Source organism: Ilyonectria robusta (genome assembly GCF_021365365.1).
Source record: "Ilyonectria robusta strain PMI_751 chromosome Unknown BGZ61scaffold_90, whole genome shotgun sequence".
Classification (NCBI taxonomy): Eukaryota; Fungi; Ascomycota; class Sordariomycetes; order Hypocreales; family Nectriaceae; genus Ilyonectria; species Ilyonectria robusta.
The window spans coordinates 13,515-41,475 of record NW_025764524.1 but is presented as its reverse complement, the minus strand read 5'-3'; the positions used below and the strand labels follow the sequence as shown (position 1 = coordinate 41,475).

The following is a 27,961-nucleotide window of genomic DNA, read 5'->3' as shown; positions in this document are numbered from 1 at the left end:
ATTACAAGGGTATTGAAAGTTCAATATCAGCTTGTTATAGGCATACGGACATAACCTCAGGAATCGGCATTAAAAAGTCCTTAACTCCGAAGAAGGTCTCTTATTCTCGGACATCTCGCGTCTTGTTTATTGCCGATTATAATAAAATCCATATAGTCAAGGAAAGATAAAAAACAAGTTATGTCCGCCTTCCTCGGCATATCAATATTCAATTCAAAGTTGGAAACCAGTCCTATAATACGGTTCTATCTACCATTTGGTCCAAAGTCCACCTACTTCCAATTCACTTCGCCAGAATGCCTTCCACACTCCCAAGAGACGATGCTGGCAAACCATATGTTGCCTGTATCATCGACGGGAAGCCGCTGGGGCCAAACGCTTTGCCTTGTTTTCCTGTCGTCTCTTCCCAGAAGCAGGAGATTGTGCACTACACTCAGTCTGCCAGTACTGATATCGCGATCAAAGCCGTGGATTCTTCATGGAAGACTTTCCAGACATATAAGAAGACAAGTGTGTATGAGCGTCGCGATTTATTGATCAAGGCTGCAGATCTCTTCGATCGTAAGGTTAAGGATTCGGTCAATCGTCAGATGACCGAGACTAGCTGCGATGAGGCATGGGCAGAAATGAACATCCGCAGTGCATCAGCGTTTTGTCGCGACTTGAGTACAGCCCTGGAATCCGCACTCTCTGGAGAGGTCAAACCAACAGGCGATGGTTCCTATTATCTGATAACTCGTGAGCCTATCGGGCCCGTTTTGGATATCATTCCGTAAGTTTGTTTCTCCATAACTAACCGAGCTTGTCATTTCTGCATCTTGTTTCAAACCCCTTTGAATACTACTTGTACTTACGATCACTTGACAGATGGAACGGTGCTGTTGCTCTATGTGCACGTGCAATTGCAAGTGCTCTTGCAGCAGGGTGCACTGTTCTCCTAAAAGCCTCCGAACTTTGTCCTTGGACGCATCAGTTGGTGGCAGAGACCTTTCTCGAAGCTGGTTTTCCGGCAGGCTCTGTTAATATGATCATATCGAGTCGCTCTGACGCACCTCAAATTACCGAAGCCATTATTTCTCAACCGTCACTGAGAAAGATTGAGTTCATCGGCAGTCAGGCTGTGGCTAAGAACATTGGTGCCGTAGCGGCCAAGTATCTGAAGCCGATAGTGATGGAATTAGGTGATCAAAGTCCAGCTATCGTTCTTGATGACGCAGACCTAGCTCAGGCGGCTGAGCTAATTGTTAAAAGTGCTATGTTGCTCCATGGGCAAGTTTGCTTCTCCACCGAACGCATCATTGTCCATTCCACTGTCAAGAACGAATTTTACAAACACCTTGTAGAAGCTGTTCGGCGGCTCCCTTCGGCAGGACAAGCGGTCTCGAACGCCTTTGCCCAGAAAGCTAAAGCCGCGGTTGATGACGCTATTGACCATGGCGCTAAGTTCCTCGTTGGAAGTAGTGCGTTGACCGGCCCAGCAGCTGTTGCCCCGTCAATTTTGACAGACGTCAACCCGAACGCGCTCTTATTTGCCAGCGAAGGATTCGCGCCAACAGCGTCTACCTTCATTGTCGACAACGACCAAGAAGCAATCGAGGAAGCAAACTCGCGGGACGGTGGTCTCTCAGCTGTCATCTTCACTAGCAGTTACGAGCGCGGATTACGCGTGGCACAAGGAATTGAGTTCGGGATGGTGCAGATCAATACTATAACTCCAGCAGGCGGTAAGTAGTTAGATTACTTCAGTTCGGATTGAACCTTGTTAACTTAGTTGGCTAACACATCGAGTTAGTGAGTGGACCTGCAACTTCTGTCAAGAGCAGTGGATGGGGAAGCACTGGTGGACGATATGGTATAGAGAATTTTCTCTACTACAAAGCCATCTCATTGGCAGTAACTAAACACCTGTAGGGCTAGTTAATAGTACTCTGGCTCGGCTTCGGGACTGACTGTACGTTCCTACGTTCAAAATCATTGCTGAAGCTTCCTGTTGGATCAAAATCGCATTATAGGTAGATAGTCATAGGTGATTAGCAAGGAGCCAGCATTTCCGATTGTCTACCTTCCGTGAGCTTGATTTATTTCGAACCTGAGTCGTCCAGGCACACATCGGATCCTTCAGTCTCGAGACGCCCAGGGACGTTCCCCCTGTTACATCGGAGGAGTGCCACTAAGCATTTCAGGACTGCCTCGATGACTCGCACACAAGGGCCGCACTTGACTGGATATAGGGAAACGCAAACTGTTGCCCTAACGCATCAAGTTCACTGTTGGAGCTATTCCACTCAATCATACTTCGATTTGCTATCCCTAGTCATGAAATATGAGTCCGCATCTAGGTATAACAGTCTCAAATGCTTCTCTGCCATCAACTGGCAATGACTTCACCACATATGAAGTGGGTTGGTAGCGTTCTCTGGTACCTCTTGAATAACATCCCAGTGCTCCTGAATACAAGACCCATTAAACCGGAACAAGTCCACAACGGTACTTGGCCGCTCTGCCCCGACAGTATCGAGTCGAGCATGGAGAAAAGCCAGGTTGTCATCCAGTCCAACTCTAGAAATCGTGAAATTAACCGTATCCGGTGAGACAAATGATAGACTTTTGATGCTATTGTCGCGTCCGGAGAGAGAAAAGGGGTTATGTTGTATATAGTCCTCGGGCACGTGGTCAAGGAGAGCTCGAGTGGCATTTCTATCAATATAGAGTTTCTGGATGAACTCAACAAAGATAGCCCTTTGCTGGCTTGGCGTAACGTGACACGGTGGGCAGTATGGAGCCATGCTCGAGCGATGTTGAGGGGTAGCTCCGGCGGTACGGGCGGTGAGGAGTAGAAGGACAAAATCAAATGGCCGCATGATGATACGCTGACGCAGGTTTCTGCTTTGTGGGGTCGGATACTGTACAAACACGACCAGAGAGTAACGGGACACGCCAAAGATTAAGAGAATGGACGAAACAGTCAATGATAGATTGTGAGTTATAGATCTTTCTTTGTCCCGCGTGTGAACTTTATAGAAGAGCTGTTTTAATATCTCGGCATTTAAGTAGCTCCGGTTTTAGGGGGGTAGCCCTGCCTTAGGAACGCAGCACCGTAAAGACTTGATAAACTTACATAATACGAATGCCCTGTAAAAAGCCCCCTTGTAAATGCTTTTAATTGCATTTTATATCACAAGCGAATCGGAGCAGAAAACCCAAGGTTAAAGTGGGTATCAGCGGTGTGAAAAGTTATTGACAGTCTTTAGTAAACTGTTGGAAGGTGACCCTGTATTGCGAAGGATGACCCTGTATTACGAAACCTCTGATAGATTGATATCCTGACCTTAGTCAGAAGGGGGGTCTGATAACCCCTCTTCCGGCCGGTCCGGATGACCGGGACAAGCAAGGATCAACATCATCATCACTGCTTTGAACACTATCCATTTGATCAAATTGACCGTAACGGATCCAACAGTATCCCATTAATTTATGCGCTAATAAGGAACCTAATGCAAATGGAGTTACGATGTGGCTCTGATTTGTCAGCGGAAGAAAACCCCAAAAGGGCGGGACTAACAACTCCGAACCAAAAGAGTTTAGTAGCCCAGGCCCTCAAGGGGACCGAGATTCTAGGTCTCGGTTCGGAGGACTATGCATAATCTGAGCAAACCTTAATCCTGAAATGGCAGCCATCGGCGTACCGAGGGGGCCGATGGTAAACTCGGGATGTTGACGTTGTCCGAGGACGGCGAGGCGAGGTTCTTGCCATTTCCGCTTAAGGTTACCGCAGTAGCTTGTGAGTAGGTAAGTCTAGTAAGCTGTTCAGGCAAGTCGGCGTATGGGACTCAATCTAAGTAGTGCAGCCCCTCTGACATGAGAGGTAAAAGCCGTTACCAAATGTTAGCCGCGGTTCCATCGGAACTTCAGGTCCACGACAAATCCGGAGGCAGCTAGCTATTACGCTCTAGAACCTTTGGCCCAGCTCCTTTAAGCGCAGTAAAGAATATGTCCTTTGCAACTACCCTTGTCGTAGCACGCGTAACTCGATAGGGCCGAACGACTTGCGACCACTTGTTGACTGCTTCTAACCTCTCGATCGCTCCTACACATTCAACTGCGTTTCATTTATTTCACGAAGAGCGACAAAAATAACCAAAACAAGAAACCCAAAATGAATGAGGCTGTCAAAAGACGCCTAGTCACTACCATGAAAAAGGGTATAGGTTCGACAGCAATATGCCGACTTGCACAGACACATTCGCATCGGGCTTGGCAATCTACAGCATCGGCATCAACAATCGCTTCCGACCCAGCGTAAGATACTTCTCATCCTTCAACTCGAGCTCCCCCCCCCCCTCTCTTCTTTTCTTTTCTTTTTTTCTCGAGCTAAACACGTAACTTCGCAGACCCGGGTTTCCCAGAGCAATGGAAAGCCAGCTTACCAGCACTATGAATTTTGTTTCACCTTCGTCACAGCCCGTCATCCCTACGTTTCATGCGATGAATTTCGACGGCATCATAGAGGTGGAACATGAATATCTCAAAGAGCTTACGAGTGATCAAGTTTTAAGTTGGTACAAGGACATGATGACGGGTGAGTTTACTATCAAAAGTCGCGCGCGCATAGAATATCCAAATACCTAACGTGGACTTGGCTCCTGCTAGTGAACATTCTCGATACTATCATGTCAGACGCGCAGAGGCAAGGCCGTATCAGTTTTTATATGGTATAGACGCATCCAGATAATCCTCTGGGTAAGTTGAACGAGCTGACTTGGTGTGCTCAGGTATCTACCGGTGAGGAGGCTATCACCGTGGGATCCGCAGCGGCTCTGGACGCGGGGGACGTAATTACTTGCCAGTACCGAGAGACTGGGGTATTCCAAAAGCGTGGATTTACTCTTAAAGACTTCATGAGCCAGCTATTCTCTAACAAAAATGACCCCGGTAAAGGGAGAAACATGCCCGTCCACTATAGTGGCAAGGTCAAAACCAACGTCGTGAGTAGTCGCGGTTCGGATCTGACAAAGTCTCACTTGATTCTGACGGGTGCGATGTCGTTAGCACGCCGTCGCCTCAACTTTGGGGACACAGATCCCGCATGCCACAGGGGCAGCGTACGCACTCAAGATGAATAGCCTTGAGAACCCCAATGATAAACCGCAAGTAGCTGTTGCCTACTTTGGCGACGGCGCGGCCAGCGAGGGCGACTTTCACGGTGCCCTCAATTTGGCTGCTACTCGAAACTGTCCAGTAATCTTCATCTGCTGCAATAACGGCTTCGCTATATCGACCCCAACCTCAGAGCAATATCGTGGTGACGGCATTACTTGCCGGGGAGTGAGCTATGGCATAGAGGCTCTCCGAGTCGATGGGACTGATATCTTCGCAGTATACTTAGCGACTAAGGAGGCACGTCGCAGGGCTCTTGAATACGGTGGCCGCCCCATCTTGCTTGAGTTTATGAGCTACCGTGTGTCTCATCACAGTACAAGTGACGATAGCTTCGCGTACCGAACGCGCGATGAGGTCGAGCCGTGGAAGCAAGAGAAAAATCCCCTCGAGCGCTTGCGCAAGTGGCTGCAGATCAACGACCTCTGGAGCCAAGATATGGAGGCTCAGGCCCGCAGGGATATTCGCAAGAACATCCTGCAAGAGCTGACGATTGCTGAAAAGGAAAAGAAACCGAGGTTGTCGAGTATCTTCGATGACGTCTATGCTGAGCTCACCGAGGAGGCTGAAGCCCAGAGGGAGGAGGTCAGACGGTTAATTATGAAGTATCCTAATGAGTATGATGTGGACGAGTACGAGGGTGGGATTAGTGCCCTGTAAATAGGCACAGCTGCGATTTCTAACCCCCCCTTTTTTTTTCTCGGGTTTCTTCGTGCAACTCTATGGTTTGGGATAGTCGATTCTAAGGTTACCTACTAGTCAATTTATATGAAACTATATACTATCTTGTTTCTCTTATATACATCAGCTTCTTTTTCTATGGAACTATTGTTGACTACCGTCTCTCTTAATGGCTGGCCTGATCAGCAATACACAGCATCTATACCAAAGAAGCATTTTATAATGAGCCGATGAAATCACAAGATGCCCGTCACAAGAATGCTCAAATTCATTACCCATCGCAGACCATTGGCTGTTCCTAGAGGTATTCACTGGCTCGATCCCTGAGGTGGTGGATGGACCCAAGACAAACAAGAAGAACTTCAACGCCATCACAGCATGGCTCAAATGTTAATATAGCTGGCTATAGTTCCGTTAACTCAAAGGCATCGCTAAGTCCTTTGACCATGTAGAACGTGATGTTTCAAACATTCCAATAGATGCTCCATGTACAAGAAGGCACCACATAGAGCGGGACATCAATACTCTTCTAGGCTATCTCGAATAGCATCATATATCCCTATTAATTTCAACTAAAGTTAGCGGCAATAACCTTTTCCGCTACGACCTCCTTTGCGCAAGGAACCACTTACGAACAGTATCGGGCATGATCCATTTCTCATATGCCAGCCCGGTATGTGTTGTCCAGCCTGCAATCCGCTTCACCGGCGCCTTGAGTTGGAGGAAGTTCTTCTCCTGGATTGTCGCTGCGACTTCTGCGCCTACACCGTAGTTTACCATGCTCTCGTGTATAACTACGGCTCTACCCGTCTTAGACACACTGTTAATAACAGTCTGCCTGTCCCATGGATAGATGGTACGCAGATCGATTAGCTCGATGCTGGCACCCTCAATATCACTTTCGATAGCCTCTATTGCCTTCATGCAGGTATATATGGGCCGCCCGTATGAGATGACTGTCAGGTCAGCGCCTGACCTTATGACCTCAGCCTGGCTTAAGGGTAAGGTATAGGCCTCTTGGGGCACCTCTTCTACCGCCGCTCGGTAGAGGATCTTGGGCTCCATGAAGATGACGGGATCTTTTGACTCGAGGATCGCCGACAAAAGCAGGCCCTTGGCTTGACTAGGGGACCGGGGCATAACAACCCGAAACCCGGGAATATGGCAGAACAGTGACTCTGGTGATTGAATATGGTACCTAGGCAAAGTTGCCAGAGCAGCAATCGTCAGTTCAGTATCCACAGCCACTACCGGGCCTCCGCCAGATGATCCCAGGGGGACCCTGCTGGCGGCGGAAAGAAGACTTACAGCGCGCCATGGCCTACACCGCCGCAGGGCATTCTAATGACCATGCCCCCGATATTCCCACCAGTATGTCCTTCTCGGTATCGAAACTTGGCCGCCTCATTGACTATCTGATCGAGGGCTGGAAACACGTAGTCTGCGAATTGTATCTCAACCACAGGCTTATAACCCTCGGCGGCCATGCCGATTGCGGCGCCTACAATTCCCTGCTCTGTGATTGGGGTGTTGAAGACGCGATCGGGCCCATACTCGGACTGAAGCCCCATTGTGCATCGAAATACGCCGCCAAAGGCGACATCCTCGCCAAAACAGGTGACCTTGGTTGATGTGCCTAGGGCGATGCGAAGCGCGTCGTTTACAGACTGGTAAAGGTTCATGCGTTTCGAGGGCAACCAGTAGGTAGCCCGGGGGTTTCCCCAAAGGTCCTGCTGCTGTGATGTAAAAGGGGCGTCGTGTTGAAGTTGACGGGAGTGTTCAGCCGCCGCTCCACCGAAGTCGAAACTGTAGAATACCAGTGTTGCCGGGTTGTTTCTTTCCAGCGCATTGCTCTACCAAACCGCAAAGCCGCCATTGCTACAGTAACAAAAGGGTTTTGTGGGTGTTCAAAGGAATAATCAGCGAGCATCTGAAGCTGCGATATTGTAGTATTTGGTCTTCCGGGCTCGGGTGCTGCAGTATGCGGACGACGTTAGTAGCCTACATGGCGGTTATCAGCCGTCTCGGCATTGAAACATGGCGATGGGCCGAGCCACGACCACTCCCCTTCGAAAGATGGTACTCGCATGACGTCGGACCTCGGGCTCTTCCTTGGCAAAGGCCGGCATCTACTTCGGAGCGAGAAGAGAGCATGAGATTTACCATCTCGCTAGGGGCGAGGCCGAAGAAGATTTGCTTCATCATTTTCCATAGCACACTATCTTGGCTCTATTTCGTAGACCCTCTGCCTATATCTCTCTGGATCTTGGCCATTTTTTTGGGACACCCTACACCTTGAGAAATGAGAAAAGTTATGATTCGGGGCGTAGTGGCGCCATTCATGCGACCAAGATCAGTCGTTCGCGATTGGGTCAGATGCAAGAGTGGGCATTTAGGCCAGCGATCATTTAACGTAACCGCGACAAAGTATGCGGTGAAGCAGTTCATCTTAGCAGACATTGGCGAAGGTAAACCACCCCCTGTTTGGCACTCAGTGACTTTCGTGGAGGCTTGACGAGATTGATATCCCACGCGCCAGGCATTACCGAATGTCAAATTGTAGACTGGTTCGTCGAGGTAGGAGACACAGATGACCCGATAGACAGCGAAACCGGGAGCGAAACAGCAGGATCAAACACCATGGCATATTTGTTAGAGAACTAGGCCACACGAGAGAGACTGAAGACTCCAGTTCAGGAGCCAGGACAATCCGAGCTAGTCACGAGGCCGGCAACACAGCCAACTACCTCAGCGCCGAAGCAGAATGGCACGCAGCTGCTCTCACCTGCTGTTCGACATCAGCTTGGAACACTTGGAGTTGATCCTTCTCAGGTCCCTGGAACAGGGAGAGATGGACGCATCACTAAGGACGATGTTCGGCGGTACCTCGACTCCAGAGTGTCGTCACTATCGACGGAAACCTTGCCGTCTCCTACTATCGGTATAAAGGCCAGGACATGCGAAGATCAGGTTTATTCCCTGACCGCAACCGAGAGGCAAATGTTCCAAACTATGACACTCCCTAGCCATCCCACAGTTCCTCTATACCCATTCTGTCGATGTCGCGGGCTTAAATAGGCTCCGCCGACTCGCCAACGCTGCTGCCGAGTCCGCACCCGAACCCCGGTCGAGGCTCACCACGCTTTCATTCATCTTCAAGACCATATCGCACATCTTTTCTCGGTTTCCCAGGCTAGGCTAGATGCCCAGAGGGACCCGCGTAACCCCAGTTTTGTCCTCAAGTCGAGCCACAACTTCGGTATAGCCGTCGACACCCCGCAAGGCCTCCTTGTGCCTGTTGTCAGGGCTGTGCAGGACCATTCTATTTAATCTCTTGCCGCCGAGGTTATTCGTCTTAGCAAGCTCGCCAAGGCAGGACGGCTTGCGCCAGACGACTTTCGGGACGCAACCTTCATCGTCAGCAACATCGGCAGTATTGGCGGCAACGTGGTGAGCCCTGTCATCGTGGCGCCAATGGTTGGTATTGTGGCTGTTGGCCGAAGCCGGGAACTTCCTGTGGTTGACAAGGATGGGCACGTCGTGTCACAGGAGCAGCTGGCTTTGAGCTGGTGTGCTGACCACAGGGTTATTGATGGGGCGACTATGGCGCGATGCGCTGAGACCGTGGCCGGGTCGTTGGAGAATGTCGAACTGCTAGGGACTGTTTTGCGATGATAGATAACTAGCCCCCAGGGATTGGCATCGACGGAAGGAAGTTTTTATGCTTACATCTGTGGGGCAGTCTACGTGTAAGCTTTGTTACGGCATCGAATTCATTGGTTATCCTGTTATCGAAATTAAATTGGTATTCAGCGGAACAGAAATAAATAATTCCAAGATAGCGCTGTTGAAGCTGCTGTTCGGACTTTTATTTCTGCGCTGCCGCATTCCTCGTTGCCGCGTTTCTATACAGTCACGTATTTGTATTATTTAAGTTATTATAAGACGAAGGACTCAATTGATTAGTTACCCTAGTTACATATAGACTCTTTTCCTTCCTCCCTTAACTACTAGAAACCAACCTTCCTCTGCTAAATCCTTTAACTATTTGAACCCCTTAGTGCCTGACTTATCAGTTCTTAAACTCCGCTCCTATAGCTTAGACTCAATCCCCTCTGCTTCATCTTCTGTCTCCACTTTATAAAATTGTTTAAAGTAGTCAAACGATTCAGGATTAGCCACGGCACCGTTGGCTTTCGATGTGCCGCGAGAAACGATAACTTTGACTGCCTGCTCAATCTTCTTGCCGTTTATTGTGTAAGGAATGTGTGGAACTTGGAAGATGAATTTTGGCACGTGGCGCGGTGTTCTGGCTGCACGGATTGATGCCTTGATGGCCGACTTGAGCTGCCTGGTTAGTTTCTGACCTATGGCCATCTTCACGAACAGCATGACCGCCTCGTCCTGATCGTGTGGCCGACGTCGGCCGACACATAGTGTGTCCTCTATTCCAGGAAGCTTTTCGACCACTTCATAAACCTCGGCTGACCCAAATCGGACGCCAGACGGATTGAGGACACCATCACTAAACGCTCTCGTCAACAGTGCTCATGTGTATGCTATATCCGCCGGCCGTAGAGGACGGTAGGTGTTCAACTTACGATCTTCCCAGCATGATGAAGCCTCCGGTTTTTGGGTTCATTTGGATAAAGTCTCCTTGGTACCATGTCTTGTTTCCATATTTCTCAAAATATGACGACTTATAACGACTCATATCGCCGTCCCCCCAAAAGCAAACAGGCTGACTAGGAAAGGGCCGACGGCAGGTAAGTTCGCCTGCTCGACCAGTCTTCTTGACAGATATGGGTTCAAGGACGTCGGCGTCGGCGATATCCGTTGCCATACCAAGAGTCTCGCATTGGATTTCTCCAGAGTATAGTGGCAGAGTCGGGTTTCCACTGACGACTGTCGATGCTTAGTTGTCAGATGTTCGAAGGTGAGTGCGAGAAATACTCACGCGAACCGGCTATATCCGTCCCTCCGCAAGTCGAGACCAAGTGGACATGGGGCGGGAAGCCAACGTCATAGAACCAGTCGCTCACTTCAGCGGTCAATGTACTACCGGTAGAGATAACGCATTTTAAGCACGAAAGATCGATGGCATTCCCTACAAATGGTCAGCAATTTGCAGCAGGCGTCGTTTGTCAAGGCGCCGAAGGGCCGACCTACTTGGTGCGAGACCAAGATTCTTCAGTTCAGTCAGGTATCTTGCCGAAGTTCCGAAATGTGTTATCCTGCACATTAGAGTCAACCCTAGCCCATAATTCGACGTTAGCTGACCTACCCAAGTCTTGATATCAGGCGCAGCAGGACTAGCGGATCCGGCTTCAAGGGAGAGCCGTCATACAAGACTGTTCGGCCACCGTATCCTATGCCACATATTACCTTTCCCCACATGATCCAACCGGTCTCAAAATATCCGCAGTAAGCACAAGAAGCCACTGAGAGAAGTGCAGATCAAACGTACCGTTGTGTACTGAAGTATGTTGTCGCCTGGCTGTACGTCAAAATGAAGCACTGAATCCTTCCTTGACTGTAGCAGGAGTCCCTAGACGCTGCCTTTAGCTCCCCTACCTGTATATATGGGTAAGCCTAGTTGTAACTCACTGCTGCACTATGAACGATGCACTTTGGAGGACCAGTCTGCGTGATAGTTAGCCTGGAAATAGCATAGTACACTGCTTGGTTGCTGACCGTGCCAGAAGAGTAGACAATGAAGCCAGGATGGTTAAAGGGCAGCCTTTCAAATTGCATAGGCCTTCCCAAACCTCTCTTCAGGAACGCCGACCAAGTGACAAGCTTCAGTGATGGTTCATCTTGCACTGGCCTGCTTCTTGGGATCACTACCATGTTCATGAACTCGGGGGTCTTGAGCATTTGCCTGGCGCACGATCTGTTCTTTTCCATCAATCCCAGGACTTTATTGCCGTAAACAGCATCGCTCTCGACAAAGAGGAGCTTTGGTCGAATCTGTTCCAGCCTGTCCAGAACACCCTCGGTTCCCATATCTGGGGAAGAAGTTGACCACAGCGCTCCAATAGACAGAGTGGCTAGACATGTCACGACGGTCTCGGGTCGATTCGAGAGAACACCACCGACTCTATCACCCTTGACAATGCCAGAAGACCTCATCGCATCAGCTAGGCCGGCTACCTGCGAGATGAGGGTTTCCCATGATATGTTCTGCACATCATTGCCCCCCTCGGTGCACGCGTGAAGCACAATCTTGCTGGGGTCTCGATTGGACAGCAATATCTCGGTGAAATTTAGCCGCACCTCCGGATACCAGGTTGGAGGCGGGAATAGCAATTCTCCGTCCTATGACCGTCAGCACAAGCTCAGTTGCGGAGGGACAAGAGGCCACACACATTGGGGGCGAATGCAATTTGGGGGACCTTGTCACCCGTTAGTTCCAGGAAAATAAAAAGATCGACCCAAAAGTCATTCGTTGTTTCGCCATCCGTGGAATACGTCCAAAGGTCATGGTAATGCTTTAGGCTGAGCGTGTGTCGTTGGTTGATAAAGCGACGGAGTTTGCTCAACATGGTCTTGGAGGGCTCGCGCGGCTGCCAGAGCAGGCGCGGGCTGTGATGCGATGCCATGGCTGGCCCCTGGAGTTCAAAGACACAGAGAAAGAGAGAGAAGTTAGGCAATGCCGATAATGCAGCGTCCATCTCGTGCGTGCCGTGCTGAAGGGATCGGTCTTATAAGTTAGCGAATCGGATGCATGGGAGCAAAGGTCGGCCCTTCCGGCCTAAACAAGTATAGCTTGCCCTATCGCCCCCTAGCGAGACCTGCACCATGTAAGGCAAATCGGCTATGAGATGGAGAGTCGGCTACTAAGACGGAGCCTCGCAGACTCATGGATGATATCCAATTGGTGCACAGATCATGGTAGGTTAGCACATATGTGCGGGCCAAAATGCTTGCGTCTCTAGCCAAATTTCTCAACCTTGGGGAGGTGACAGGCCAAAGCTATTCGCTGCTGGCTTCGCTGCTGGTTTGAGACCAGGTCCGGTTACGCTGCTCTGCCCGAGTCTCACTCAAATCAATGAGTTTCGCGTGCGGTCATAGCTTCGGGATCGGTGCCATTGTTTCCGGATCCATCGAGAAGGGCGGGTTGCTCTCCCTCCACTCCAGCTGAAACTACTCGGGTCACTCAGCCTAGCGAAGCCTTTATATATACATATACACATATATTATACTTGCTTAGTTACTATAATTTGTTGGTCATGGACGACCTCTCCCTTACAAGTGCCAAATACTGCTGTTACCAATCGTTGGATCCCCAGTCCATCACCACTTTACCATCTGCCCATTACGCAACAAGCCAGCGACTGCTTGGACTCCTTAAGTCATGGCGCCCGAACCAAACGGATCCACTCCAAAGGCCAACTTTATCGTTGTTGGAGCTGGCTATGCCGGCTTAGCTGCATCCATCGAGCTTGCTAAGAGGGGATATGCGGTCGAGGTCTTTGAGTCTACCAGGGACCTCACCAATCAAGGTTACTAGCCCCGTTTGAGCAGCAAGCTCCTTAGGACCAGATGACTCATCAATTGTAGGAGATGTAATTCAGATTAGTTCGTATGCAACGTTGTTGATGTCGAATTGGGGTAATGTCCTTGAGGAGTCAGTCAAGATTTCCTCCATTGTCCCAAGCTTGACCTACTTCGATTGGAAGGGAAAGCCAATTATTGAAGCGCCTCTGCCTCAGGAGTTTGGAGGCTTCCCTATCCTATACAGCAAGAGAGGGGAGATACAAAGACTGATGTTTGAGCACGCTAAATCAATTGGTGTCAAATTTCGCTTTGGAGTACGCGTTACCAGCTACTTTGAGGAGGGAGACAAGGCCGGTATCTATCTTGGAGCCGAAAGATTCGAGGCATGCGGCGTTATCGCTGCAGATGGCATCCACAGCCATGCACGCTCAGTCGTCACTGGAAAACCAGCTACGGCGAAAACTAGTGGGTTTGCCATATACAGGTCTTGGTTCAATCTCGACACGCTCAGGGACGATCCCTTGACTCGGGCTTATGCTGAGTCGCCGAGAGACAAGTTCCACGTTTGGCTTGGCCACAATACTCACTGCATCGTCATGACGAATACAAAGCTGCGCGGCGCAGTGCTCTTCTGCACACACAAGGCGAGTTGTGCATTCCCACATTCATATTCATCAAGCAGTCATGCTTACACTTTTCTCCAGGATGACTCTGAAGCTGGCGGTCAGGAGTCGTGGACTTGCCCTGGCAAGGTGTCAGACATACTCGAGGTCATGGATGGTTGGGATGAGGTACTCAAAGCGGTTGCAAAGCATATCCCAGAAGACAACCTCATCGACTGGAAACTCTTATGGCGCGATCCTGCAAAGAAATGGGTTTCAGACAACGGTCGAATTGTACTAGGTATTTTCGCTACTCTCCTCCCGACCTTTTTAGCAACCTCGTGCTGATCGTTCTCTGCTAGTTGGCGATGCAGCTCATCCACATCTCCCCACGTCCGGCTCTGGGGCAGGCCAGGCATTTGAAGATGCCGCCACCATCGGAACGCTCATCGGCAAGAAGGGCATAGCAAATCTCCCTGTTCTCTTCAGGGCGTATGAGAACCTCCGGTACGTTTTCTTCATCCGTTGGCCCATCTTGCCAGGCATATCACTCACCCTTCTCGCCCAGTTATGAGAGAACCAGCCTCACCCAACGCCTCGGCTGGGAGACCCGTCACCGATGGCATCAAACTAACTGGGACGTGGTTAAGGCGAATCCTGCTTTGGTAAAAATGCCTCAGCCAGAATGGCTCTATGGGGCCAATGCGATAAAGTATACTATTGACAATATGGACGCCGCTATCGACAACGTCGAGAAGGGGAGCCCCTTCATAAGTACCAACGTTCCGGAAGGCCATGAGCACGAAGACTGGAGTGTAGAGTCTATGATGGAGCTGGAGAAACAACAGTCACAGGCATCCTTCTACACCGCGAGCGTAGACGTGCGATGACGTAACAAGCAAGGTCGGGCTTGGCTGATGATGGGAAGAACCCGTGGGTGCGTTTCTACTGGTAGCTTGTGGGCGTATATGGATACTTTTGTATGCAGTGCGAGTTATCTCTAGGTCGCAGGCGGGAATACCCATGGTGGTAAAGAGAAATCCAAAGCATGTTTTAATAATTTCATAGCGTCGTAAGTACTTCGGGCATGAAGACGTACACACTACCCCGTATTTCCGAGCTCCGATCACAAAGAGCTTAGCTTTCTCCATGCACACGCCGGGTCGCATATAGCGTCTATAAATTCTCGTACACATTTGTGCCTTGGTTGACACAGTGGTCGATAAGTATCGGGCTCTTATTTATGCTGCGTTGACGTTCTCTTCGTCACGCAATGGCAACATTTGGGAAACTTGTCAGGTTCAAAGACAGAGCCGGCACTGCGTTCTACGGAGAGGCGGAAGGGCTGCCATCAATTAACAAACAAGGACTCATAGGCTCCTTCGTCCCTGTATACGCAAGCGAGAGCCCGTGGGATCCCAACTTCAGGCTTACTTCAGAGACCAAGAGGATTGCCGAGGTACGTCTTGGTTCGAGTACATCTCGTGGGCCGTCTAACTCCACCAGCATCTAGGTGCTACCGCCTCTTTCTCATGTGCCTGTCTTCTACTGTGTTGGAATGAACTACAAGACACATGCTCGGGAAGCTGGTGTAAGTGATTGGAATACCTAGACTCTGCAGAAAAATCACTAAGAATCGCTAGAAACCGGCTACCAAATACCCGGTCATATTCACCAAGCCTCCAGGCGAGTGAAGCCAGTGTCCGGATCGCACATATTGTAGTCTAACCTTGCTGAACAGATGCCCTTGCTGGACCTTTTGATACCATTCCAATCCACCCAGAATGCCAACAGATGGACTACGAGGTAAGAGCTCACTAGCATCATGGTCAAATGTTGGAACTAACAGCTCGTAGGTGGAACTGACGGTAGTGATCGGAAAAGACTGCAAGAACGTCTCGGAAGATGAAAATCCGTTTGATTACATTCTGGGATACACCGTCGGGAATGATATCTCGTCCAGATGGTGGCAGGTTCCCGAGAGAAGCAATGGCCAGCCAGCCGCGGCAAAATCTTTTGATAAATTCGCGCCACTCGGCCCTGTCATTACGTCCAAAAGGCTCATCCCAGACCCAACACAGTTGCGTGTGAGCACACGTGTCAACGGCGATCAGAGGCAATATTCGGAGACTGATGACTGGATCTTCGATCTTGGCCTACTCATTAGACATCTCAGCCGAGGGACGACGTTGCGCAAAGGGTCCGTCATCATGACAGGCACACCCAGCGGCGTTGGGTACTTTATGAAGCCTCAGACATGGCTCAGGCATGGCGACATTCTCGAAACGGAAATCGACGGCATTGGTACTATGCAGAACCGCATCGCTTTTGAAGCGAACAGTGCTTAAGCAGTGGTCCCAATTGAGTTATTTTTATAGTGGTCCTGTACCCTGCCAGCTCTACAAAGCCGGTACTCTTACCGAGTAATGCGGCGCCGCCTAGTCTTAAAACCAGTTTGTGCCACTATCTTCAGCCACTGAGAGGCTCTTTCACCTCCCGTGGCGCATCCCGGTCTAGGTTTTTCTTCCTGCATGCAAGAAGAAGGGCTGACATTAAGCAACTATGTTTGCATCGGGTTATTATGCTATTGAAGTGAAGAGAAATGTGTTCTTTGTTAATACTGGAGCTTCCTGCTGGGTCAGAAACGCATTACAGATAGTGCCACTATCTTCAACTAATAAGTACCAGGAGAAGGCCTTGTTTGCCTGCTTAGTTCGGCGGCTGGATAGTAGAATCCATCGGTAGCTCAGAGATAGGTCTCATAGAGGCATCTGCAAGGAGCGGAAAATGGAGATGACGCAATACAGGCATTGTCCTCATATAAGCAACTGGAATGACCAACCAAGGAGTGACTGTTGATGTTATGTATATTGGCCCTCGGCGTTCCCACATCTCTCACTCTCTCTCACTCTCTCTCTCTCTCTCGCCTGAGGCCCTATCCGAGTTCCTTCATGCTTCGTTCGGCATGCATCGCACTGTTGCTGTTACTGGGTGGCTTTGTAGAAGGTCCCGCTGTGTACATTTTCCTTCTCCAGCCGTACCATGTCGTCAATGGTCCAATCCTGATGCATGTGGTCCTCGGGGACATTAGTGGACGCGAACGGCGTCCCGTGCTTAAGATGGGACACAACGGCATCCAAATTCTCTCTGGCATAGGCCTCGGCATCGTGGCATTGCAGCCAGGTCGGCTGCGGGAGCTTGAGCAAGTCGGGATTCTTAGCCACCGCCTCCCAGTCGGTAAAGTGCCATCTGTGTCGGGTCTCCCAACCGAGTCTTTGAGTCAGACTGGTGCGTTGGTATCGGAGAGACTCGTATGCCTTGAGGGCCAGTGGTATCTGTCCCTTCCCGAGAAGCTCTAGCAGCGTTGCAATCGTGGCAGCGTCCTCCATAGCTTGAGCGCCGCCGGTTGCAGCAGTAGCGAGGTGCGGATGTGCCGCGTCTCCCAGCAACGCGATACGGCCGTTGTTAGACACCCACGGCCGCACTGGGTCTCTCCAGAGGATTTTGTAGTCGATGAGGTTACCCTCTGGGATGGACCTGACGACCTGTCGGAGAGTCTCATCCCACCCTTCAATACACTCAAGCATGCCCTCCTTGTCCCCCTCCAAGTTCCAACTCTCGGCGATGTCAGCTTTGTCCTGTAAAGCGTCGTCAGTAACGTAACCCCGGTGGGGTACCCCTCTTGTTGCGTACCGTGTGGGTTACAAAGCAAGCCACGTGCTTCAAGTTTATGTTGGTGGTGATGATGCAGTGCGTACCGTCACCGATCCACACTTTGAAACCGGAGGATGTTGCATTGGCAATGGGCTCTGTCAAGGGGTGATGTTTGAGCACGTCCGTTGGAAACCATGCCCTGTAGATGGCAACGCCACTCCTTGTGGCCTTTTGCTCTTGTCCAGATACGGCGGTGCGGGCTTCAGTCCGAACCCCGTCGGCTGCAAGGACAAGGTCGGCGGATATCTTGATGTCTGCGACGAAGACGCCGGCGCCTGTGTCGTCTTCCAAGTACCTGGTAATCTTGGTGCCGAGGTGAATGTCAGCCCCAAGAGATTTGGCATAGTCAAACATCATTTTATGCAGTTTTCCTCGAGACGTAAAGACGGCCGGGTAACCATCAAACTCCATCTCGGTGTGCTGTGTGAGGAGCAGCTTTCCCGTCTTGTTGTAAATCTCGGCGACCTCAAATTGAGATGAGACACCAAGGAAGTCTTCCCAAAAGCCCTTCCATTTGTGAATGATCCGGGTTCCATTCGCACCAACCGAGATGACATCACCTGTCTAGCATTTAGGAGTCTCTCGGGGTGAATTGGGGGATTGGGCCTCTCACCTTGCTTTCTAAAGTTCTCTGAAGCTTCGAACACCACCACCTTTGCACCGCGTTGGCGAAGTTCAATCGCCGCGGCGAGGCCTCCGAATCCGGCGCCCACGATGATGACAGATAGATGTCGAAGAGACATGTTGGGTTTCACCGGTTCCCAGGGTATTGCGGATCCGAGCCGATGATATTGGCAGCCCATCTAAGTATACTTACTATCCTGATATGCGACGGAGCACCTTGTAGCCGACTTGCTTACGGTTGGGGCGAGCGGCTTACTGGAATAGCCGTCTCGGACCCCCAGACCTAATCTTCGGGTCCACGGAATCTACATCCCTATCCACCAGATACGATCCAGCCGAAGGATTACCCACAGTGGAGCAATGGGTGCAAGTGTGTGTCTCTTCCGAACCAAAAGGGATTCTAGCCCTTGGTTTTGCGGGGAGACGCGCGGGTATATCCTGGGGAACCCCGGAGTCCGTACCGCCCACCCCGCTAGCCTCAACACGCTAAGGGTGTGGGTTACTAACTTAGAATGGTGAGGCTGAATGAGCCTTTGAAGTTATGTACACCCAATCTGTACATGCTACAGAATTGCACGGCGAGAGTACAATATAAGTTAGGGTCTGAAGAATTAGTCTCTTCCTGGACACCAAGCCAAGATTGTTCTTTCTACAAGTATCACCCGGAACCCAGCGCCCTGGTAACCCAAACCGCTACGATACAGCAATCCTAGAACTGGCGCCCGGATCATCTCGACTATTCTGCCAGTGTTTCATTACCTTCGCTTGAGGAGTACAAGAGAAGGCTCAACGAGACCAACTCAAACATCCCAACCAACTACCCACCGGCCCAGTCGACAACTCCATACCTGAAGCACCATGCACAAATCAGAAGCGGGTTCAGGCGGAGCAGAGACTAGCCCCCCTGTACAGGAGGAGGAACAGATCCTCGCGCTGATCGGCTCCCGAGCCCCTGAGGATGTACGAGCTGCTGCGGCAGACGCTCTCATCACTACGGACGTCCAATTTGACCGGCGCATGATCCTGCCAACCGTCGTGAGTGCCGTGTCTCTAGACTGAGACGGATCGTTTCTGACCTCAGCAGGCTTTGACTTTCACGTACCTCGCGCAGCAGATGATTCTCATCACCTATGGACCCATCCTGGGATACATCGATGCCGACGTCGGTGAGCTGAGCATGGCCTACCGGCTTTGTGAACGAGATACTAAGTACTGTGACCAGGGCATTTCAAAACCTACACGTGGATGGCTGCGTCTTGGAGCATGACCTGTGCCATCTTCCTCCCCATTGCAGGTATGCCGACCATGTTAGCGTCCAGCACCACCATCACTCGGGGCTGACAACCTAGCAACAGGTCCTCTCGGTGACATCCTAGGACGGCGATACTTCTTCATTGCCGGAAACGCCATCGGAATCATCGCCGGTATATTGGCAGCGACTGCGCAATCCGTGCAAGTTGTCATCGCTGGAACCACCATGTCTGGCATGGCAGCAGCCTTTCAACAACTTGCCATCGCGGCGGCGTCCGAGATCTACCCGAATAAGTACAGAGGCTTTGTGCAAGGTAGGGCTTGTCCCATTGTCCCATTTCTAACTTGTGGCAGGGCTAACAGGATTGGTAGCCCTGCTGGAGAACGTTCCCATTGCATTCAATGCGGCGGGTTCCTTGATCGCTCACAGGCTGGTCGAGACGAGAGGCTGGCGATACGTATTCTATATTTATATCGCAATCTGCGGGTGTGCCATGATTTCTACGGCCCTCTTTTACCACCCGGTATGCTCTCAAGTTCGCTTTCTCGCAGTTCTTTCTGGCTAACTCCCGCTTCAGCCTCTGCCACATAAGGAGCAGACCCGCCTACAACTGGCAAAGAACATTGACTGGGTCGGCGCTGGAATTTGGATGGTGAGAACATTAAACGATGTATTGGTTTCCTAGCTGACTTTTCAGGCTGGTCTGACAAGCTTCCTGCTGGGCATCTCCTGGGCTGGGGGTCAATTCGCCTGGAAATCCGTGGCAGTCATTCTTCCAATGATTCTGGGTGTTTTTTTCCTCATAGGACTTGGTTTCTGGGGTAAGTCATGTCAAATGTCAAGTTAGCATGCGCACTGCAACAAGCTGACTAATGACGATGCAGAGGTGCTTGTTTCCAAGAGTACCAAGAATCCCATCTTTCCGCCTCATATCTTTAAGAATGTCCGAGGGTAAGATGAAAGCCCTTCCCCTCACCCCAGGCCAGGCTGACTCCCCATGCAGATTCACAAACCTACTCGTCACGGTCATGATCCTGTCTATGCCGCTGTATGCCATGGCCAGTATCTGGCCGGCAGAAATCGGGGCCGTCTTTACTTCTGACCCCATCAAGATTGGTGTATATGGTCTTCCATGGGGTATCGGTTCCTCCTTCGGCTCCTTGATCACAGGTCTCTTGTTGCATTATGTCCCCAGGGTGAACTGGCTTTTCACGGCGCTAGTTGCCCTTCAGACCATCTTCATATCCCTACTAGCAACCATCACTCCCAGCTCGATCAAGCCGGCTCTTGCATTCAGCTTCCTTGGCGGTGCCGCAAACCTGGGCGCGCAGTTAACAGGCATTGTCATGGTGCAGTTCTCCACAGGTGATAAAAACATCGGCCTTGCTACCGGTCTTCTTGCCTGCGCTCGGTCTGTGGGCGGTGCCATTGCCAGTACGGCTTCTAAGCTTGCATCAAGCGGCTATCACTGACATTGTTGTGCAGTCTCTATCTACAATACCATCGTTCAGTCCAGGATGCAGATTGAGTGGCCCAGGCGACTCGCAGAGGCGACTTTTCCGTTGGGGCTGCCGGAAAGCTCTCTTCCCCTGCTGTTAGAAGCCCTTGCCTCTGGTAATCAGACGGCCATTGCCTCCGTCCCGGGCGCGAATCCAGAGATCCTTGCCGCTGCCACAGAGGCAACACGGTACTCGTTCGCCGCGAGTTTTAGGTGCGTAACGGTACAAACTTGTCGCTGGCTTACTGCTGACATGGACCACAGGGTGGTTTTCTACCTTGTTGCTGGGCTGGGCAGTCTTGCAGTCCTGCTTGCTGCAACCACTCGCGATATCAGCCAATTCATGACGCACCACGTTGCCGTCGACTTGAACGAAGGTAAGCACCCGCGCGCAGCCGGCAAGGTTGCTGGACAGGTCGAACATGTCGAGCACAAGGAGTCCTAGGTGTGGCGTTGGGAGGACAACCAGAGGCGTGCGCCTCAACATCACGTTCGTGAATGGCCGCTGTGAGCAAAGATAGTTTTGTAATGTCTCGTTATTTCGTCTCTTTAGCATATTAATACGACTTACATGAGCAACTGTAATAGGGGTTACGTCCAGGTTCGTGGGCGGCACTTCTTCTAAGTTGGCTGTCCGCTCCATCAAGGGCGAGTTGCTGCTATCACGAAATCCCAACAAAAAAAAACAGTTTTCTTCACATTTTAAGCATTTTTTAAAACCCAACGCTCTCACAGTTGCCTAAGATCAAGCTTTTCCAGCTCACGCGAGTTAAGAAGGTTAAATCTTGATGAATATAATGCTGGCCGGCCTAATTCTCTTCCCTCCATCACCACAATGCCAACCGTTCGTGGGCGGTATATTAGATTAAAAGCACCCCCGTCAAGCCACCCATGCATATCAAGGCGAATGTCAGCCGTCGGTAGTACGAATACAATGAATGCGTTCAAAAGGCAATTAGAGGCAAGGTTATAGATTCCACCCGGCGGAGAATATACATGAGCTTTCATTTTATCGCAAGGATGGTGCCGACTTCTGGGCCTGAAAAGAGCAGACAATATCCTACTTATCATGCTAACTGAGACCAGCCATTTTTTACATCAAGAATCCAGTTGCGTGACTGCAATGTTATTGTGGTCGAGTGTGGCCTGTTCTCAAAGGACGGCTACAGCAGCAAACAACACAGAATCTACACACAAGAGGTATTGTACAGAGATTTAAACCTTCGCAAGATAAAAATCGTGGCTTAAATTCCCCCAGCCATGGAGTATCCCCAATCATGAGGCACATATCTCCTATCAACCCACGACTCAAGGAATGTCTAGCCTCATCACAAGTCCGTCGACGTCAAGAAGGTGCTCCAGTCCTCACTCCAGATGTTAAACCCAGCGGGAAACAATCCAACCTACACATGGTTATTAGCCCTGAAATGCCAATCTAAGCGAACCTTTTTCACCTCAAAATGTGTCGTCTCCCCCATATCCGCTGACGCCCCTGATAAATCGGACGGCGGCGGCGGTCCGATGTCGATAGGGGCGGGACACTTCTCTCGAGAACGGCGGACAGCAACCTGGGCCAAGTTGGGCAGGTCCCTTGTAAGCGGGAACGAAAATTCGGGAATGGTGAATTCCAGATAGCTGAAATGGCCCGCCGCAATCCGCATAAGCACAATATCGGATTCGACAGAAGATTCCTGGGGGTTCTGTAAAACGTGGATAAAGACGTCTATCAACGCCGTCAAGGGGAAGAAGAAGGCAAGCCTGATTTATATTTTAAAGCATTAGTTTTGGATAACCGGTTAATCACCACAGTGGCGAGATGAGGCTCACCATTTGGGCGTCGATGGCATGATTGTTATGCCGCCAAGTTGCTGAAGGATTTGCCGTGCTGACTCGACACATTTGCGGCTACTTTCTGCTATGTTGGTTTGAAGCTGGGTCTGCTCTGCGGCATTCAAGCCGAGTTTTGCTATGTTCCAGGGATACACGAGTATCGAGTGCACTTGTATCACGCTTATGTGGTAGGAAAACACCAGGAACAAGACATCGTTGATGGTTATTCCGGCTGGAATATTGGTGCAGGGCGACGAATCTCCCGGGGACACATAGGAAGGGAACGAAGCTCGTAGATCTGCAAGTAACTGTTTGAGCTCGCCCATGGTGTTAGCGATCTCCTCGACAGACGGCTTCCTATGGTCGAACTTGTTTAGCCTTCTCAGGATGGCCGACGACAACTGTGCCGTACGGATACCACAGAGCATAGCTTCGTACTGCGCCGGGTTTTCGGGGGACAAATTTCGCGGTAATTGAACGGTGATGGAGTCGTCGTCAGTTCCCTTTCTTGTAAATCAGCCAGGGGCCCTAGTCATCGTGTTGGGTTGATTACGCACCAATGGCCTCCCAAGACGAACAGCCGAATATCTATCGTAGCAGTAGATCCCCCACCAGGTACAGCTCCGCGAGTATATCTCCGCATCATGCAAATTCGCGGACAAAGGCGGCTGTCGGTGCAACCCCTTGGTCTCGGCTAGCCGCATTGCGCTAGAGCACAGCATGTAGTTTAGGGACGGCCAGCTCACGCCCTCGGTGTAATGTGTCTATATTTAGTATATGAATTAGCGAAGCCCTCCCGTTGCAGTGGTGACATGGATATACCGACCATAACTGCGAGCGCTTGCACTGCCAACCTGCTCGTGCCGAGAAAGAGCAGGTCACTGTGCATTGAGAGAGCGTTTTGGAAGTAGCGGTTCCCCAGTTCAATGGCGTCGCTGAAGGCCCGAGGCTTGCTCTGCTTTGCTAGGAGCTGCCGGGCACCGTAGGCGTAGATGGTATTGCGGAGAGCGTACCAGGCTGGATCATCCATCGTGCCGGGTCCAGGACTGCTGCTGCTGCTGTTGTTGTTGTTGAAATGGAGGCGCAGCTTGTCTTGGAACCACGAACGTGACACCACACCCAGGACTACGTCGCTTGTGTCCTCAAAATAAGACTGGGTGTAGAGCCATGCAGTAGTTTCGTTGGGCTCCGGCTCTCTGAGCGGACAGGCTCTGCTCTGACACCTAAAGCAGTGGCCTACGTCGGCCATTAATCTCGTTGCTAATTGATCAAAGTCAGGGACCCCTGTTTTCAGGGTAACCCATTCGATGCCCGATTTGGAGCAGAAAGACAGGAAGGATCCAGGACCTGCGTTGCTTGTCAGTGGCTGTTGCGGCAGATGAAAGCGGCTACCAGACCGTGATATTCATAGGTAGACTAGATAGAGTTGACATCAGCATCTAGGCCACCAAGCATCTTTTTCTGTCGGCTATGTACCCACTTCTTCTGGAGATATAGACACAACATAGTCATGGTCCCCCATGAAGCTACTGGCGGTGGCCTCGGATCCTGGGTGGACGATATCATGACCCGGGCTTTTGAACGAGTCGAGACTTTGTCTCAACGACTGTGGAAACACTGTTACTAATGGAGGGGTGAGAGTGTCGACCCCGGCCAGTTCTGTGCAGATTTGCTCCCATAAGTGCGAATCGTTGGAGCCCCTAGAGGAATTCTTAATGGCTACCGCTTGTGGAAGTGGCGGCTGGCTGTCGTTGGTTGGAGACGATTTATCAGTATTGGATGGCTCTGATGCTGGAGCAGAGGGTTGCCGTGATCGTGGTTGCTGTGGTAGTGGCTGCGGTTCTGGTTGAGACTGGAGCTGCATGGCCTCAATCCTCGACAATCGCTGTCGCAAGCCTTCCAATGCCGCGGTAGAGATGTTGTCGGCAGTCCGTCGCCGCCTCTGCGGCTCATAAACACAGTCATTGTGATGGTCCTGGCAGGATACAATACAAGCGTCAGTGAAGGTCGCTTTGGGGACAAGAAGGTGGCCCGTCCCGTCGTTGGCCGAGGCCTCACCACACAGTTTGGACAAGGCTGGCCGCCATTGCCTGCCCGTTTACCCCAATGTCAGTCAATCCCGCGGCATCACAGTGGCACACTCACACTTGACCTTTCGCAGCCGGCAGTGGACACAGGCAACGGAACATTTCGAGCGGCGGCGGCGGGATGCCGGCTTCGACATGGCGGGCGCAGAGATGGTGGCGCTGTTTTCCTGCACAATTGCAAGCGACATGGTGAGTGATGAGTGACCCTAAATCGCAGACAGGAACAACCGAGGTTTTTGCTTGCACCACGACGGTGGAAGGGGGAGGCCCAGATGACAGCTTAAGTAGCCATCTTTCGGCATCCCCGGGGGGGGGGGACAAGTCGGCACCTAAGCTACCCACTAGCCGCCTGCTACTGTAGGTAGGTAGCTAGCGACCTTTGGTGCTTCTGTGCCCTGGAGCGGGGTAAGGTCCACCCACCTACAGGGCCCCTCCACCTAGTCTACCCACTAGACCCGGGGTAAGCCTAGCATGATGCGGGGGGTTAGGGGTTAGGGTAGATCGTGGGGAACTGTACGGACTGCAGGACTAAGAAAATTCCGAGAACCAGATTAACTCCATGACGATATAGATATAGTCAATCATATGATTGAGGGCAGCTACGATTGCAAGCATTGGCTGGCAATTTTTTTTAATTTTTTTATTTTTTTTGGGGGGGGTTTCTTGGACCTAGCTTGTTTAAATAATATTTGACCTAGCTAGCTGCGAGGGCAAGCTCCAATCCAATACCGGGTGGTACCTTGGATCACATCACCGTCACGGGCACTTTTGAAACAAAAACAATCTTCAGAATATCGCAATGGCATTCGGGGGTGATGCCACTGCCCCGGCAACATTCAGCGGGCTCGATGTCAGCAGAAATGTATACCGCCCATGCAAAGTACAATACTTGGACAGGGCTTCAAGATCCCAGAGCTCACCAATCGGCAGCCCAAATAGCCCCAAGAAGGTTTGATGAAGCACTGCGATAGTGTCAGACATGCCTCTCGATTTGACACGCTCGGCCGGTGAGAAAGAAACAAAACAACACCTACACATGTCTTGGGGGGAGCCCTCGTTTTGTCCATTGACGAGCGGCGGGAGAACCTCAAAGCCTGCATTGTCCGCGGCCACGGCGGCAAAGTGCTTGTTCCAGAACCACTCCACCGTCTCGAGGCTCTGGGCTACCCCAACGCTTCTCTGCGTACCCAGCATCTCCTGCTGTTCTTCGTCAGTCGCCCCGCCCAGTGCTGTAGTGAAGCCTGTCCGGATTATAATGACGTCGCCCTGTCGGAAGCTGACACGCTGCTCTTGCGCGATGGCCTCGATGTCGGCAACTGTGATCGCCCGAGATTCAAAGGGTGAGTACTCAATCTTGTGCCTTTCCGCGTATAGCTTGTAGTCAATCAAGACTCCTCGAGCCACCAGACAGCCCCTTGAGTGCCAGTCTAACCAAGACAATGTCAGAAGACTAAAAGATTTACGTTTTTGCATATAGGGTCACGGGCAGCTCACGGTTGATGGTGGGAAACTTCTGTTCCGTGTCCTCATCGCCAAAGCTCTGGACAAGGTCGTCGGCAGAAGGCCTCACCCCGTTGTAGCCACAGCGCTGGCCCTGGTAATGGAAATGGCAGAGGCTGTCCCACTGGCTGCTGGACTGCGTGTTGAATTCGATCTGTCGTTTGATGAGCACCGCGTAGTCAATCAAACCCATCATATGGCATACTGACCTCGTCATCAAATCCATGAACACTCATCGGGGTATCTAGAAACGACGTGACCTTGTGCACCAATCCCTTGCGGAACAGGGCTGGACGTTTTATGGCGCCCATCGGCCAGCTACGGAATCGTCAGTTGCGTGCAGTACAAGCCGCCTAGAAGACCGATTGACTTGAGCGAGATGCTAACGCCGTCCTTCACCTCGGAGGCGGCATGCACAATCACATCCGGAGTGATCTTGTTGAGACAGCCATAGACGTCTTTCTTGGCGCCTTTGTTGAATACGGCCCATGCACACCCCTGTGGCATTTCCGGGACGGGTGGGAGGGCATCGTATCGAGGGAATTGAGAATTCATTGCAAAGTACGTTGGTCGTTTGATGGCTACGTGCGCAGACGTACTTAATTCAACCCGATGAGAAGCGACACCAGTTGGCATCTCGTATCCGGCTATTGGGTATTCCCTAGACCTTAAATAGCCCTCTCGGTAGCCCACAGCACTCCTTACGCATTCACTCGGCCCGAACTCGCAGCAGCAGCAGCAGCAGGGCCACTTGTTGGGAGCATTCAAGCATGGATCAAACTCTAGCCCGCCTGCGTGTGCAGCATATCATGATATCTTGCTCTATGACTAGGCCGGCGTCGTCAATTACTTTGCGCTGCATAGCCTATCTAGGAAGATCCTTGAAATCAATCTCGAGGAAATACTGAGTATGCCCGCTCTCATTCCACACCTCGTGGGTCTTTCCAGCAGGTACTAAGACGTGATTCATCCTCTCCGACTCGAGTACCACAGTCTCCCCGTTCTCGATGGATCTGGACGGACCGTCATTGAACATGACGACCAAGTGTGGGTATTCATGGGTGTGAACGCCGCCGCCCTCACCGTCCTCGTACTTGAAATACGTGACCCTAGTCACTTCATTGTCCACCAGAATCTTCTTGATTCCTGGGCCTCGGACTTCAGGATACTTGCGCGGCGCAGGAGTGGACTCTGTAAAACCGTCTGGTTACCGTCGATATTTCGCGACTCGAATGGCAGCCGGGTGTGAGTCTCAACTAACCTGAGTGAGGAGTAGAAGCCATTGCGATGATGATGCTCGGGCTTTGGTCTTTCCTGTCTCTTCTCTTCTTTTCCTTTCTGTCCCTGCCACTTCTTTTCCGTTCTTGATCGGCCGCTATCTTTATCTTGCTCAGTTCTTTTGAAATCTCCCCTATTGAGGCAGGCCGGTTGGTGACCAGCACCGAAGCGGGGGAAATCCACCTTTCCAGGCGGAGTGGATCACTCGGAAAGGATAGCGCCCCGTCTCCGAATCTTT

The 27,961-nt window shown here is 51.1% G+C and overlaps 12 protein-coding genes across 12 annotated transcripts; 5 read left to right on the top strand and 7 right to left on the bottom strand.

Annotated features, from left to right (window-relative positions):
* Window positions 1-229: 229 nt before the first annotated feature.
* On the top strand, window positions 230-1,911 carry BGZ61DRAFT_511225 (Aldehyde/histidinol dehydrogenase; the record flags this gene model as incomplete). The annotated part of the gene is made up of 3 exons (XM_046252112.1): window positions 230-772; window positions 868-1,724; window positions 1,793-1,911. The coding sequence occupies exons 1-3, from the start codon at window positions 297-299 to the stop codon at window positions 1,909-1,911; spliced, it is 1,452 nt and encodes a 483-aa protein (XP_046093519.1). The 5' UTR covers window positions 230-296.
* A 473-nt stretch (window positions 1,912-2,384) lies between these two features.
* BGZ61DRAFT_375473 (uncharacterized protein) lies at window positions 2,385-2,786 on the bottom strand (the record flags this gene model as incomplete). The annotated part of the gene is made up of 1 exon (XM_046242416.1): window positions 2,385-2,786. One exon carries the CDS (start codon window positions 2,784-2,786, stop codon window positions 2,385-2,387), a length of 402 nt encoding a protein of 133 aa, XP_046093518.1.
* Window positions 2,787-4,389: 1,603 nt separating this feature from the next.
* On the top strand, window positions 4,390-5,889 carry BGZ61DRAFT_577619 (putative 2-oxoisovalerate dehydrogenase alpha subunit). Its single transcript, XM_046256254.1, has 4 exons — window positions 4,390-4,579; window positions 4,651-4,712; window positions 4,773-4,985; window positions 5,050-5,889. Exons 1-4 carry the CDS (start codon window positions 4,411-4,413, stop codon window positions 5,815-5,817), a joined length of 1,212 nt encoding a protein of 403 aa, XP_046093517.1. The 5' UTR covers window positions 4,390-4,410; the 3' UTR covers window positions 5,818-5,889.
* Window positions 5,890-6,356: 467 nt separating this feature from the next.
* Window positions 6,357-7,520, bottom strand: BGZ61DRAFT_500990 (thiamine diphosphate-binding protein; the record flags this gene model as incomplete). The annotated part of the gene is made up of 3 exons (XM_046251640.1): window positions 6,357-6,397; window positions 6,471-7,036; window positions 7,147-7,520. The coding sequence occupies 3 exons, from the start codon at window positions 7,518-7,520 to the stop codon at window positions 6,357-6,359; spliced, it is 981 nt and encodes a 326-aa protein (XP_046093516.1).
* A 2,410-nt stretch (window positions 7,521-9,930) lies between these two features.
* On the bottom strand, window positions 9,931-12,440 carry BGZ61DRAFT_542093 (acetoacetyl-synthase; the record flags this gene model as incomplete). The annotated part of the gene is made up of 9 exons (XM_046255136.1): window positions 9,931-10,363; window positions 10,440-10,743; window positions 10,796-10,945; window positions 11,008-11,072; window positions 11,123-11,247; window positions 11,306-11,386; window positions 11,446-11,481; window positions 11,533-12,156; window positions 12,207-12,440. The coding sequence occupies 9 exons, from the start codon at window positions 12,438-12,440 to the stop codon at window positions 9,931-9,933; spliced, it is 2,052 nt and encodes a 683-aa protein (XP_046093515.1).
* A 755-nt stretch (window positions 12,441-13,195) lies between these two features.
* Window positions 13,196-14,830, top strand: BGZ61DRAFT_375462 (uncharacterized protein; the record flags this gene model as incomplete). The annotated part of the gene is made up of 5 exons (XM_046242414.1): window positions 13,196-13,343; window positions 13,402-13,989; window positions 14,056-14,234; window positions 14,275-14,447; window positions 14,509-14,830. 5 exons carry the CDS (start codon window positions 13,196-13,198, stop codon window positions 14,828-14,830), a joined length of 1,410 nt encoding a protein of 469 aa, XP_046093514.1.
* A 383-nt stretch (window positions 14,831-15,213) lies between these two features.
* On the top strand, window positions 15,214-16,288 carry BGZ61DRAFT_542091 (fumarylacetoacetate hydrolase family protein; the record flags this gene model as incomplete). The annotated part of the gene is made up of 4 exons (XM_046255135.1): window positions 15,214-15,399; window positions 15,454-15,535; window positions 15,682-15,746; window positions 15,797-16,288. The coding sequence occupies 4 exons, from the start codon at window positions 15,214-15,216 to the stop codon at window positions 16,286-16,288; spliced, it is 825 nt and encodes a 274-aa protein (XP_046093513.1).
* A 636-nt stretch (window positions 16,289-16,924) lies between these two features.
* On the bottom strand, window positions 16,925-18,397 carry BGZ61DRAFT_375494 (uncharacterized protein; the record flags this gene model as incomplete). Its single annotated transcript, XM_046242422.1, has 3 exons — window positions 16,925-17,578; window positions 17,634-18,214; window positions 18,268-18,397. 3 exons carry the CDS (start codon window positions 18,395-18,397, stop codon window positions 16,925-16,927), a joined length of 1,365 nt encoding a protein of 454 aa, XP_046093512.1.
* A 241-nt stretch (window positions 18,398-18,638) lies between these two features.
* On the top strand, window positions 18,639-21,771 carry BGZ61DRAFT_500985 (fungal trichothecene efflux pump; the record flags this gene model as incomplete). Its single annotated transcript, XM_046251639.1, has 11 exons — window positions 18,639-18,648; window positions 19,501-19,572; window positions 19,634-19,843; window positions 19,902-20,053; window positions 20,108-20,182; window positions 20,228-20,351; window positions 20,415-20,481; window positions 20,534-20,964; window positions 21,016-21,241; window positions 21,293-21,405; window positions 21,617-21,771. 11 exons carry the CDS (start codon window positions 18,639-18,641, stop codon window positions 21,769-21,771), a joined length of 1,635 nt encoding a protein of 544 aa, XP_046093511.1.
* Window positions 21,772-22,356: 585 nt separating this feature from the next.
* On the bottom strand, window positions 22,357-25,133 carry BGZ61DRAFT_595088 (fungal-specific transcription factor domain-containing protein; the record flags this gene model as incomplete). The annotated part of the gene is made up of 6 exons (XM_046256876.1): window positions 22,357-22,431; window positions 22,483-22,786; window positions 22,856-23,361; window positions 23,416-23,622; window positions 23,685-24,205; window positions 25,004-25,133. 6 exons carry the CDS (start codon window positions 25,131-25,133, stop codon window positions 22,357-22,359), a joined length of 1,743 nt encoding a protein of 580 aa, XP_046093510.1.
* Window positions 25,134-25,731: 598 nt separating this feature from the next.
* BGZ61DRAFT_500984 (uncharacterized protein) lies at window positions 25,732-27,000 on the bottom strand (the record flags this gene model as incomplete). Its single annotated transcript, XM_046251638.1, has 5 exons — window positions 25,732-25,907; window positions 25,980-26,372; window positions 26,440-26,599; window positions 26,655-26,763; window positions 26,816-27,000. 5 exons carry the CDS (start codon window positions 26,998-27,000, stop codon window positions 25,732-25,734), a joined length of 1,023 nt encoding a protein of 340 aa, XP_046093509.1.
* Window positions 27,001-27,310: 310 nt separating this feature from the next.
* Window positions 27,311-27,728, bottom strand: BGZ61DRAFT_487727 (uncharacterized protein; the record flags this gene model as incomplete). Its single annotated transcript, XM_046250016.1, has 2 exons — window positions 27,311-27,636; window positions 27,707-27,728. 2 exons carry the CDS (start codon window positions 27,726-27,728, stop codon window positions 27,311-27,313), a joined length of 348 nt encoding a protein of 115 aa, XP_046093508.1.
* Between the last annotated feature and the right edge of the window lie 233 nt (window positions 27,729-27,961).